At 35.9% G+C, this 13,530-nt stretch overlaps 1 protein-coding gene across 3 annotated transcripts; it reads left to right on the forward strand.

Annotated features, from left to right (window-relative positions):
• Positions 1–7,540: 7,540 nt before the first annotated feature.
• On the forward strand, positions 7,541–12,675 carry LOC144557708 (putative alpha,alpha-trehalose-phosphate synthase [UDP-forming] 10). 3 transcript variants are annotated; one of them, XM_078306264.1, is made up of 4 exons: positions 7,541–7,734; positions 8,688–10,711; positions 11,229–11,502; positions 11,992–12,675. In XM_078306264.1, the coding sequence occupies exons 2-4, from the start codon at positions 8,736–8,738 to the stop codon at positions 12,328–12,330; spliced, it is 2,589 nt and encodes an 862-aa protein (XP_078162390.1). In that variant the 5' UTR covers positions 7,541–7,734; positions 8,688–8,735; the 3' UTR covers positions 12,331–12,675. The 3 variants fall into 3 exon arrangements, with proteins under 3 accessions (XP_078162390.1, XP_078162389.1, XP_078162391.1); XM_078306263.1 differs by having other exon boundaries at positions 7,541–7,730; XM_078306265.1 differs by lacking the exon at positions 7,541–7,734 and adding an exon at positions 7,767–8,200.
• Positions 12,676–13,530: the final 855 nt, after the last annotated feature.

Genomic DNA, 13,530 nt, shown 5'->3' on the forward strand with positions numbered 1-13,530 from the left:
AAGACCGTCATTATAAGTCGATGAAAATTTTTACTATTATGATTGAGTTCTTAAGTAAAATGTTGTACTGTTATATAGTTACAAAACATTATCAAAATTTCTATCAAAAAATTACTAATGATAGAATAAGTTCACGTTTAATGTTGTAAAATATGCAAAAACAATATATAAAAATGAGAAGAAAAAAATCACAGAATATTTTACAAATAAATTAAGATTGCTCAATCACTAATTCATCTTGTATTGATTATATTTAATTCTAGTTATGATCAGTCTAAAATCACATACACTCGATTTTGCAAGCGTTTTTAGTTATTTTCTTCGATCCATCTACGCAAATACTTGGACCATATTGAATTTTTTTTTTTTTTTTTGCCTACCCTACATTTCAAAATAATAATATGACTAGTTTTGTTTTCAAATATTTGACATGATTGCGTTTAGTTTCTGAAAAAAAAACCATCAATAATTGTAACCGCATTCATTCGTTCGGCTGACTAATCATTTTTTTCAAGTGCAAATTAACTTATTAAAGCAGTGTTAATATTAATACTTTATACATTAAAAAACTAATTATAAATTTATTATGTTTAAAAATACAAGGAGCAAACAATTTAGATTTCTTGAGATAGTTATGGGATTCGGAGAAAACCAAATGCGATTGACATGTTTTTTTGTTTATATTCGACCAAAATGATTTCATAAAAGTGTTCGATTTTTTCTGGCAAAAACATCACGCTCTGCTCTTGTCATAAATGGTCACAACTCACAATATCTGTAGATTTGGAAGATCCAAAATGGGACCCAAGAAGGGCCAGAGATGCATTACCATTTACCACTTGTTTCGCCACCAGAGAATTCCAGTGTCCTTATCCGAAACCCCTTTTTATGGATAATGACATTTGACTCCTCCATAAACAGATAAACTCTTTATATATATATATATATATATATATATATATTTGCTCACACTCAGTGACTATTTTTTTAAAATAAAATAAAATTTAATATTTTTAACAAAACAAGCACTATAAAATAGCTCAACTGATCCGCAAGATCAGTGCAGGCACACATATTTGCTCAAGCGATTCATTTTATGACTCATATATATAATCTGACTACAAAAATCAATAGTAAATAAGTGCGGATTGGTGGAACAAATCTATTTATGTCTCGTTTACTGCGGATCGGTGGAGCTTTTTTTACAAAAACCAAACCAATGCTACTTGTTCTTTTAGGGGGTACGTTTGGATAAGAGCTAGAATAGTGAAATTTAAGAATAGAGAAAAAATAGTGATTTTTAGATTAGTGTGAAAATGATGCTATTCGGATTAGTAAAAAAGTTGTTTGGATTGTACATTTGGAATAGTGAATAGTTGTAACTGATAAAATGTTAACAAGGTGCTAATTAAGAAGAAATATAGACAAGTGAGGTCTTAAACAAATTGTTACAACGTGAAGATAACATAAAGTAGTGTCAATTTTGTCATTTCGAGAGTGTGTTGAGGAAAATCCGATAAAGAATCATTTTTCTCTCTCTTCACATTTTTGAATATTAGCTATTCCAACATTTACAAATAATAAAGAATAGCAACTATTATAACTATTCGGAATAACAAAAATGTTGTTTGAATGTACATTGCTATTCCGAATAGCCGCTATTCTAAAATAGCCTCTATTCTTGACAAATTCAAACATAAAGTATTTAAAATTAATTCTATTTAAAAAAAAAAATCTCTCACTGAACTCGCACGTTCAGAATTTATGGGTAACCTAATCCATTAATAGGTTTCACACATTCGATCCATTTAACCTACTAATAATAATCTACGAGAGTCTTGGAAATAAATAAACTTTTTAGCCAGGTTGTTGAGATCGATTTCTTGGTCCGGACTCCAGACTCCTCTCATGCAAGCGTTTGTTGGGACCCAATCGGGGGTCCCACTTGCGGCGGGGTGTCGGTTGCAAAGACAATTGAGATATTTTTGCGCACTTTTAAGGAATATAATAAGAGTGAGTCTATGGTACTATGCATATTACGATTTGATCCGTAATACGGCTCAATATTCGAGTTTTCAAAATTTTAACGGTCGATCTGAACTGTTCATCTTGTTCTCCATATTAATATGTGTTTGGAGACCAAATTTTACATTTTTTGAAATTTTTTTACTATTTTTTTAGATTTATTGAAAATCACTGTTTTTGGATGGTCCAGAATTTTCAGATCAAGTGATTTTCTAAATATCTAAAAAAATAGTAAAAAAATTTCAAAAAATGTAAAATTTGGTCTCCAAACACATATTAATGTGGAGAATAAGATGAACGGTTCAGATCGACCATTAGAATTTTGAAAACTCGAAAATTGAGCCGTAGCACGGACCAACCCGTGATATGCATAGTACCTTAGACTCACTCATATAATAATCAAGTGCACCGCAGTAACTGATAAAAATATTTTTTTTCTTTTTTGGTTGAAAGTCTGTAAACGATTGTATTGATTGAAAAAATACAAACTAATTGTTATTCAAGATTAGACAACGAGTGTCTGTGAAAACATATAACTGTAAACAAACAAAATTGCACAGGAGTATGCACATCTTGTGGACACACAATTAGTTCATTCTCTGTACGCATATTTGAAAATATATTTCGAAAATAAAATTAGAGTATAAAAATATACTTTTTTCTGAAAGAGAAGCATGGGAGTCAAGCTTTCAAATTTCATTGATACGGTCATAAATAGTGTCAGATTACAAAAGGCAAAAAATAAAAAATAAAAAATAAACAATATACAAAAAGCAAAAACTATCTCTTATCCTGTATCATTAGTGGCAAACCAACTGTCTATCTTTGCAGTGAGTTTCCTTACCAGTTGTAATGAGATAGTCCTTTTTTCTGCAAAAATGCATCTGCATCGCTTCCTCCAAATTACAAATTTAATTAACGGTTCATTATTTAAAATAAATAAATAAATGACTAATTAAAGAAAATCACGGAGATAAAAGAAATGTGATGCACTATGAATCATAAAGACACGAAATTTTTTTTTAACTCCTCTTTCAACAAATACATCATTCACTAGTTATCCCTAAATAATGGAATCAAATATGTTAATCTTCTCTTATAAAAGCATGAATCTGATTTGCTTCATTCCAACTGTTCAAATGCTCTCAGGAGTCCAGATTTATTTTCAACAATACACTTTCCAGTTCTAACGGTTAGAAAAAAGAACAAATTGAAACTGTTGAAAATATTTTTACGGCCAGAATGAAAATAAAATTCTATTTTTCTGAAAAAAAAGTAGCAAATTATGATCTTAAATAATATATCACTCAACAGGTGGTGGCGAAAAGACGAGAATTGCCGTGAGTGTGATTCAGTGTCTTCTACAATAAAGTTTGTCAGCATGACAACTTTGCACACAAAGAAAACAACCACTAAGTTACTATCATTTCTATTCAGCAAGAATAATCAAATTTATGTTCACATGATACACATACTCCTGTGCATTTTTAGTTTGATTACAACTGAATATTTTATAAAATACTTGTTATCTAATCATATGTACCAACTAGTTTGTAATTCTTTATATCAATAAAATCACTTGAGTGCTTCACAAATCACAACAACACACACCCAAAAAAAAAAAAAAAAAAAAAAGGCACTGCCGTGAGTGACAAATATCGACTTTCTTTTTTTCTTCAAAAGATCCGTGGGCGCCAAATATCGAAATTAGAAAGGACAGGGAATGGAAAAGTGTGGGTAAGTAATTGGAGGGTAATTGGGTAAATAGCGGTGAAGGAAAAAGATAGTCTTATCCAGAAAACTGCCAGCTCAGAGGTCGCGTGGTCGAGCAGCTGAATGCAATCGGCTGTCACGCGCAGCATACAATATTTATTTTCAAACTCTCTATGCCTCTTTCACACAGACATAGAGATAAGGAGTCGTTTTCCCATAAATGTATGACTCGCCGCACGAAATATTTTAAGTTGAAGATCACAGAGGAACTTTTCTCTTTTAAAGAGCCTTTGAGGAAATGAAAAGAGCGCCTTGTTTATTTCTCATTGGGCGGGTTTGTCTCCAGCTGTCACGTAATCACTTTTGTGTGGAACCCCCAAAGTTAATCCGTATTTAATATTTATTATTAAAGAAAGAAAACCAGATGGTATTGAAAGCGGATCGAGGATAAAAAGGTGGGTCTCATTTCCCTCTACGAGCAAATCTGATCCTTATTCCTTGGTAAACGACCAATGAATTGGCTGTTTGGGGTTCTACCAAGAAAGTTTATCGATTGGAAAAAGTCTAAATTACCCTTCATCTGATAAGTTATTTATTCTGATTATTTGGGATTAATTGGGAACTAAAATCCTGTGGGAGAGCTGCCACCAAATTCGATTATGTTCGCCCCTAGATTTGTATTCTCTTAGGGCCCGTTTGGTAGTCCAGTAGGGAATAGAAATGGATGTGGGAATCAAAAATTTTGAACTGAATTTTACTGTTCACCGTGGGAATAAAAACTTAGCTCTGAGCAAATTTTTTTTTTTCCCACGGTGAACAGTTGTTCACCGAACGAGCCCTTATACTTATACCCGATGGATTATGGCCTTATCTTACGGGATCAATGCTTAAAGTTATTATTGAAATTAATTTTCACGAACGAAACGTCTAATATCAATTGAATTGGACGGTCCAAAATTGTTCTTTTTAACTTGGTACGAATCTCAAAGTACAAATAATACTGCCCCTGCACCATCCCGAGAAAGAACCGTCCAAGAATAAATCTGGACCGTCCGTTTTAATTGTGTTGAATCAGGTACCTGGGAGGATACGGATCCAGTATCAGTTAAGGCCTTAAGCATTGCAAGAGTTCCTTAAACTTTCTTATTAAAAGGTTTTAATCCGTCTTACTCTTGTCAAATAAGAGTATCTTTTGCAGTATTAAGATATGCCTGCATAAATTTAAGATTTTTTTTAAAATAAAATCAATTTTAATTATTTTAATAAAATAAGCACTATTAATTTTTTTTTTTTTATAAAAAACAGTTTCACCGATTCTAGAGATCGGTGGAGAGAGACTAAATTTTGTTCTATGAAATCTGCATTATTTATTTCTACTTATTCTTTCCTCCACCGATCCCTCGGTGGAGGGAGAATTTAAACATATGATTCTTAAAGTTCATGAATTTTGTGACTCTAGTGAATTTAATGGATTTTTAAGAACACTTTTTTTTTTAAAATCTCAACCATTTACAAGTCACCGATCTTCAATCTGTTCCATTATTTTTTTTTAAATTTAAATACAGTGTATTAAATAATAACGCAAAATGTGAGATTGACGGAGATCATAGATATTATAGAAAGAACTTGCCACCGATTTTACGCAATTAATTGTACCGTACAGATTAGGAATTGTCTAACAATTAATAGGATCAGAAAAGCAGCAAACCAAACCAACCATTTGTCTCCTGTTTGAGGTACTGTTCAAATCAAGGGTAGGTGGTTCATTATTCTGGCCTTATATGGTAACATGTCCATTTCCTGTGCTAGATCAACACATCACTATATACGAAGAGTAATTAATATTAACAAACCTATAGTCTGTCATTGCTAAATACACTTTTTATGCAAAGAGAAAAGGAAAAAAAAATAAAATAAAAAAACTTAGGTGATAATGCCAGTAGGTTAACTCCATTGCATGCTTATCTATTAAGAAATCACGTTTTACCACTGAAAGCCAAAAAGGCTTCCATGGCATGTATTAGGTCAGACTAGAGATAATGTTATTTAAGAAACCCTAGTTGTTAATTGGGAATGGCCAAACCATTTTTCCACTAGGTCTAATTTTTCGGGTTTATTGAGCTTGGTAGCACCAGTGTTTTAAAATGCGGCCGCATGGACCTCATATGCGGCCGCATATGCGTATGCGGTCGGCAGCCGCGATCAGAACGGCCATGCAGTCATCCCATGCGGTTTTGAGCATGCGGCCGCATATGCGGTCCGAATATGCGGCCATGCGGAATAAAAAAATGCATATGCGGATTAAAAATGCGGCCATGCGGTCCTCCCATGCGGATCAGCAGCCACCGTTGGATCAAAAATTTTCAAAGTGGCTTAATAAATAGTAAAAAAATTCAGAAAAATGTAAAATTTGGTCTCGAAGCACATATTAATATGGAGAACAAGATGAACGGTTCAGATCGACGTTTTGGATTTTGAAATTTTAAATTTGGACCATATGCATACGAATGCACATTAGTCACACACTTTCTCTCTCTATATATATACGTGGATTTTTATTTTAAAATCCGCATGAAAATCCGCATATGCGTCCGCATACCGCATATGCGGTATGCAGTGGCCTTCCGCATGCATGAACAAAACCGCATTTTAAAACACTAGGTAGCACTGAATACAGCAAGTGGCAAATAATCAATGCCTCTGTTTTTTTAAATACATTTTTCCAAACTGATAAATAAAACAAGTAGACAATAGTCAATAGGCCATAGTAGTGATTATATGTCGAGACACAAAAGAGACAATAACAGTACGATGTGCTGCAGATAGATCTGAAATATTTTAATATACATTAAAAGCAAAGGGACAATCTTGCAAAAGTTACAGGGAAAAATAACATGAAAATGGCTGTGTAGACAGTAGATAGGAATATAGGATGCATGCTTCACGACTTCTCTGTGAAAAAGGAAATATTAATTCTTAAGGCAATATTAAACATAGTGCAAATTTAAAAGTTCATATCAGTGATTAGAAAATAATTTGCTTTCAGGCGCCATTAGATTGGGAAAAATGGCACGACAGAGTCGGCTCTGTCATGAAACGGCACGGTTATAGTACGAAACGGCACGATAGCGTAACTGTCCCGTGCCATAACCATTCGCATGCCGTGACCAGTTTTTGAAAATTTGGCACGGCACGACACGTCACGCGAAAGATCCGATCACGACACATAATCACGTGTAATTAGGGCTGTTAGGTCTTAATCAAATGGTGAATCATTAATAAACTAACTTAAATTATGAAAAAATAGTTAAACGTGAAAAACGTAACTAGTTATGTTTGAACACGGCATCCGAATAGTCACGGCATGCAAGTCACGTACGCTGTGACCACTTCTTAATATTTTTATCACGACATGGTACGTGTCACTCTTCACTTAATCACGACACAAAACCAAAATTATAGCATATTAGTTGCGGCATGGCACGACACGTTTTTTCCGCTCTAGGCGCCATCGAGATGGAGCAGATTTGGGAATGGTTAAATAGAGAAGGATTACAATTTACAAAGGACTTGGAAAGTAAATAATTTAAAAATACCGCCCAACCAATGGATGCGAAGCAATATATATCTAAGGATGGCATTCATGTAAATATCAGAAAGAACAGAGGCAAGACCATAAACCAAAAGGGCGGTATAACTTGTGATCTTGACCTAGCTGGAGTATTTTTATCTCTCTCTTTAGATAAGCAAATCATTATAATAAAATTCGTATATTCGCGAGTTACCTTCTGAAGTTTCGATATTATCTTCTCCGCTGACGTACTTCTCTCCCATAAATAAATATAGAAGAAAGAAGAAACGAAGAGAGAGAAACACACAAAAACCATAATCCAAAATCGCTAATTCCCTAGCAAGGAAAGAACAAATCGACGATCTTTTATTTTCTCACGGAGATATACATACTGGCGGGTGCTTCGCTTGCTCTATTTTCGGTCAGTAATGCTCTTTCTCTTGCGAATTCATATTTTAATTTTAGTTTAAATACAAGATCGATTGGTGCTCTCTTTAGTCTTTGGTTTTTGTTGACGAAGGAGAGATCTTTCATCGTACACTTGATCTGTTTCTTCATTAAAGTTCGTGGATAATAAGCCTACGGACATTTCTAGCAAAAAAGTTCGTGGATAAGGTCGAGAATTTTCTTGTCTATTTATGGTAAATTTGAAGTTCCAATTTTCAGTCTCTTTTTCTATTTTGATGGTACGGTGTGAAAACTATTGGTGTTAGCCTGTATGGTACTATATTAGGATTGTTTATCTTCATTAAGTTTCCTATAAATGGGTATTAACTAATAGCCACGAGTAAATCCTGTTTGAACGAATTACACGATTTTCTTGAAATTTGCCTCTCTCTTTAGACGAATAAACGATGTGCATATTCAATCCTGTGTTTTAGTTATTTACAGGTCATAAACTGCTTTTTTTTCTTTCAAATATAGTCAGACTGAATTTTGTACTTCTATTCTACTTGTATAGTCTTTTTCTTGGTTTATTATATATTTAAGTAGATTGTCATCTACTGCCTTAAATTTTTTTTTTTTTTTTTTTGCTTCTAGTATGAACTGGTATTCCTTTGTGTTTTTGTTAGAATTTACTTCCTCTCATTAGTTAGTATACAGAGGAAGATTTATAAGAAGGCCGTGTAGTATAATGAGATGCTAAACAGATGTTCTATGAAGAGTAAAATTCTGAAATTACTGAAAATGACAGCCCCAAACAAACTGTTATTGAGGCCAGTTGAAATTTTTAATTTCTCAGAACATAATACGGTTTAATATTTTAGTTTTTTAATGACTCTATCCACTCTGGCAGATGCAGATGTAATACTTTTGGTACTAATATATACATGCATGCAGTTTAAGCTGACCTTTTTATTTTGTTTTGAATTAGCAGAACACATTTGCACAGGTGAAGGAAAATTGGAGCTAAAATATCTAGTAAATGGTTTCCATGTCTTGTCCTGACCTTCTCAGTCTATGTTCGGCTGAGTTACCTGATCTTGACCACCCTGTAAGACCACTTCCACGGGTAATCACTTCCCCCACATTCATGTCGGGTCCTGGGTGGGACCCATATGTTGACTCTGATTCTGAGAGCTCAACCCCAGTTACCCGGAAACGCAATATAATTGTTGCAAACTTTCTCCCCATAAACTCCTCAAAAGACCCAGTTACTGGTAAGTGGACTTTCACACGGGATGAAGATGGCATTCTTGTGCAACTCACTGATGGCTTCTCTGATGACACAGAGACAGTTTATGTCGGCAGTTTGAAGGCTGAAATAGACCCGATTGACCAAGAGTACATCTCCCAAGTCCTTTTTAAGGAGCACCAGTGCATTCCCACTTTTTTATCTCCCGAGTTGCATAAGAGGTATTACCATGGCTTTTGCAAGCAATATCTATGGCCTTTATTTCATTATATGCTGCCAATATGCCTTGACAAAGGAGAATTATATGACCGGTCACTTTTTCAGGCATACGTATCAGCCAATAAAATATTTTCAGATAAAGTATTGGAGGGGATAAACTCGGATGATGATTTTGTGTGGGTGCATGACTACCATTTAATGCTTGTCCCAACCTTTTTGAGAAAGAGGCTGAACCGGGTCAAATTAGGATTTTTTCTACACAGCCCGTTTCCTTCTTCTGAGATTTACCGGACACTACCCGTTAGAGAGGAGATCCTGAAAGCATTGCTAAATGCTGATCTTATTGGGTTCCAGACTTTTGATTATGCACGACATTTTCTATCTTGTTGTAGCCGCATGCTTGGGTTGGAGTATGAGTCAAAACGGGGTTATATTGGCATTGACTATTTTGGCCGTACTGTCAGTATAAAAATTTTATCGGTTGGGGTTCATGTTGGGCGGCTGGAAGCAAACTTGAAATTACCATCTACAGTTAGTAAAATCGAAGAGATCCGAGAGAGATTTAAGGATAGAATGGTAATTGTGGGCATAGATGACATGGACATCTTTAAAGGAATAAGTTTGAAACTACTGGGATTTGAGCAGTTGTTGGAGAAAAACCCTAAATTAAGAGGGAAAGTGGTGTTGGTGCAAATTATAAATCCTCCTCGAAGCACAGGAAAAGATGTGCAGGAAGCAAGGAAAGAGGCTGTCTTAGTTGCGCAGCGGATCAGCTCTATCTACGGTTCTCCAGGTTACAACCCGCTTGTGCTGATTGAGGAATCGATGCCGTTTTATGAAAAGATTGCATACTATGCCTCTGCTGAGTATTGCATTGTGAATGCTGTCAGAGATGGCATGAACCTGGTACCATACGAGTACATAATTTGTAGGCAAGGTGCATCTGATGAAAACCCAAAACCTGACCTCACCCATACTAGTACCTTGATTGTTTCTGAGTTTGTTGGCTGTTCTCCTTCCCTTAGTGGTGCCTTTCGGGTCAACCCATGGTCCATTGATGATGTGGCGGACGCATTGTATCGAGCCATTGATTTGCCGGTGTCAGAGAAGCAGCTCCGGCACGAGAAGCACTACCGGTATGTGAGCTCGCACTCTGTGGCTTATTGGGCCCGCAGCTTCATGCAAGACTTGGAGAGGGCTTGCAAAGACCACTACAACAGGAGGTGTTGGTCTATCGGGTTTGGGTTGAGTTTCCGGGTTGTTGCTCTCTCGCCAGGTTTTAGAAAGTTGTCTCTGGATCCTGTCACAGCTGTGTATAAGAAGAGTGCCAGAAGGGTGTTATTCTTGGACTATGATGGTACCATTGTACCAGAATCTTCCATTAGTAAGGCACCGAGCGAGGAGGTGATTGCTATTTTGAATAGCTTGTGTTCTGATCCAAAAAATACGGTGTTTATTGTTAGTGGGAGGGGCAGGGAGCATCTTTCTGAGTGGTTTTCCTCATGTGAGGGGCTTGGTATAGCTGCTGAGCATGGCTACTTCATCAGGTAATATCGGTTGAAATTTTTAACTACTTATCTTTTACACAAGTATTTTAGGGTTCATATATGCTGTTCATATATTTTAGGGTTCATAAATTTGCATTCTGCTTAAAAATTAGTTGAAGAACACAGGAACATTACTCTTTTAAAAAGCCAGCGAGGAAATGAAAAGAGTGCCTTGTTTATTTCTTGCCTTCTCGGTTCTCTTTTCTCACAAATTCACCAAACCATGCAAGTAATTTGCCATCATTTTTTTTTGTAAAAAATAATCAAGAAGGCGAGAAATAGACAAACCCACCTAATGAGAAAAGAGAACCAAGAAGGCGAGAAATAAACAAGGCGCTCTTTTCATTTCCTCATTGGCTTTTTAATGGAGTAATGCTCCTCTGTGTTCTTCAACTAAAAACATTGTGCAGTGAGTTTGGAAAGGAAAATCATATTAATAATACCTGGTAAATTTACTAACTGATAATTTGCACACATGTTAGAAACTTTCAATGTGATATCATATTTTTCTCTACAGATGGAGGAAATCCAGTGAATGGGAGACAACTGGTGCAGCAATGGGGTCTGATTGGAGGAAGATTTCTGAACCTATTATGCAAGTATACACAGAGACAACCGACGGATCTTTTATCGAGCCCAAGGAGAGTGCTTTGGTGTGGCACCATCAGTATGCCGACCACGATTTTGGCTCGTGTCAGGCCAAAGAATTACTTAGTCATTTAGAGAGTGTGCTTGTCAACGAACCTGTTGTCGTCAGACGGGGCCACCAAATTGTCGAAGTAAAACCACAGGTTTTGTTCTACTTTGTCTATATAATGAATTCCAGTTTCCTTTTTGTTCTACCTTTTAGTCATGTCTGCATTCATCCAGAATTATTTATTTAGAATTGAGTCCCAGGCTTGGTGTTATTTGGGAGTGCGTATCCTCTGAGATATCTCATATTTTGCGTGACCGACGTGTCCGGTGCATATTCAGGTATAGTGCAGGGGTCAGTATTATTTGAGCTTTGAAATTCGCGCAAAACGTATTTGAACTGTTGAGATTTTCCAACAAGTCACGCAAAATATGAGATATCTCAGAGGATGCGAATTCGTGATTTGGTGCATGTTATAATATTCTGATTCATTAGTTCAAGAAAGAAAACAAAATTGTACTGGTATAGAAAAACTATTAACTAACTAGCAAGATGCGTGATTTGTAAATAATTTTGTATTGGTACGCGCAACTTATGATTTGGAAACCATCATCTGACTAGCAACTTATGTGGGTTGGTTTTGTAGGGAGTGAGCAAGGGATTGGTGGTAGAGAAACTAATAGAATCCCTGGTTAGAAATGGAGAATCGCCTGATTTTTTGATGTGCATCGGTGATGATCGATCAGATGAAGAGATGTTTGAAAGCACAAGTAAAGCTGCATCCAGTAACCTATTTACCATGCCTCCTGAGGTCTTTGCTTGTGCAGTTGGTCAAAAACCGAGCAAAGCCAAGTACTATGTTGATGACACCAGTGAGGTGATCAGGCTTTTGAAGGGTATTTCTGGCATTTCCTCAAGAAAGGAGAGCATGGTACGTGCGCGCGTCTCATTTAAACTGCCTATTGAAGGGGGGGTTGACCATTGAGCTTGTATATTCTTCCTTCTCATTGCTAATCCAACTTTCTCTATTGGGGGATGCAACTTTTTTCCTTTTACGGAGTGGGAGAGATGTTGCAGGGAGTGAGGTTCTGACTAAAGAAGAAAAAACAGCTGATGTCTAAGAAATTTTGATACATGAAAAAGGGGAGGGGCACTGGATATATAACGTGGCAGGATGAGAAATGAAATAGCCCTGATTGTTTGTACAGGTTGGTTGGTGTTTGTACAGATTGGCACTTATCTACCTTAGCAAATGATAAATTTTCTTTGTTTTTTTTTTTTTTTCTCAAATGTAGAGAGCCATCTGTTCAAATTTGAGTACGCTTTTTTTTGTTACTGGTGTTCTTTACTTTTGATTGGTTGTCTTCCAAGATATAACGTGCATTCAATTTCTATTGGTTGTTTGTGTACTGTGTCCAATCACTGCAATTGGGACACATGCATTTGGTGCTGGGGTTTAGTTGTTTGAATATTCTTTGGCAGAAGGCTTGAAACACTAATCGGTGCTTCACTTTACCAGCCTTAAGCATATTTACTGGCTTGGGTCTAAATGATCTGTGTTGCTTTTAGCTTCTCTGGCAAAACTGTATTTGGATACAAACCAAGGATTTCTATCTCGGATCCAAGCAGAAGTAAATTCCTTTGTTTTTCCTTTTAAGATGGGACTTATTTTCCAGTTTGACATGGGTCAAGTTCATAGTGTTGTACTGTCCATTCAAGTTTTATTGAAGCTGCTGTTTGAAAATTATTACTTGAACTTGCACATATAAACATTATATCTTTGTTTTATTGAGATCAAAATTTCTTCATCCAGTCATAAAAAAACACGGTAAGTTGAAGTTCTAAACAGATTAGCTGTGGTTGACTCTGATCGAACCACACTACACAAATAGTTGGGCTATGCACCATCAAATTAGATTTATTCTGGTCCGTCCGATTTAAATCACTTGTATCATCGAGCTGTGCGGTAAGCCTAGACTGAATTATTCTTTCGTGATTTTTTAAATCATGTATTCTATTGAGAGTTGCGACTTCAAAAGCTGAAAAGCACCAGAATTCACCCCAGCTCTCTTCCAATCTTCACCGGAGAAACATATTCGGAAGCTAATGAAATAAGGGACAAGTTCAGAACTGTCATTGTCATGTCGAAAAATTCAGTGTTCCATAGCCGAACAAAGCACATCAA

Source organism: Carex rostrata, chromosome 8, assembly GCF_964058835.1.
Source record: "Carex rostrata chromosome 8, lpCarRost1.2, whole genome shotgun sequence".
Taxonomy (NCBI): domain Eukaryota; kingdom Viridiplantae; phylum Streptophyta; class Magnoliopsida; order Poales; family Cyperaceae; genus Carex; species Carex rostrata.

Coding starts and splice junctions, on each gene's coding strand:
- LOC144557708 (XM_078306264.1), top strand. CDS start 8,736: ATGGTTTCCATGTCTTGTCCTGACCTTCTCAGTCTATGTTCGGCTGAG. Junction 10,712..11,228: donor GAGCATGGCTACTTCATCAG/GTAATATCGGTT, acceptor TTTTCTCTACAG/ATGGAGGAAATCCAGTGAAT. Junction 11,503..11,991: donor TTGTCGAAGTAAAACCACAG/GTTTTGTTCTAC, acceptor TTGGTTTTGTAG/GGAGTGAGCAAGGGATTGGT.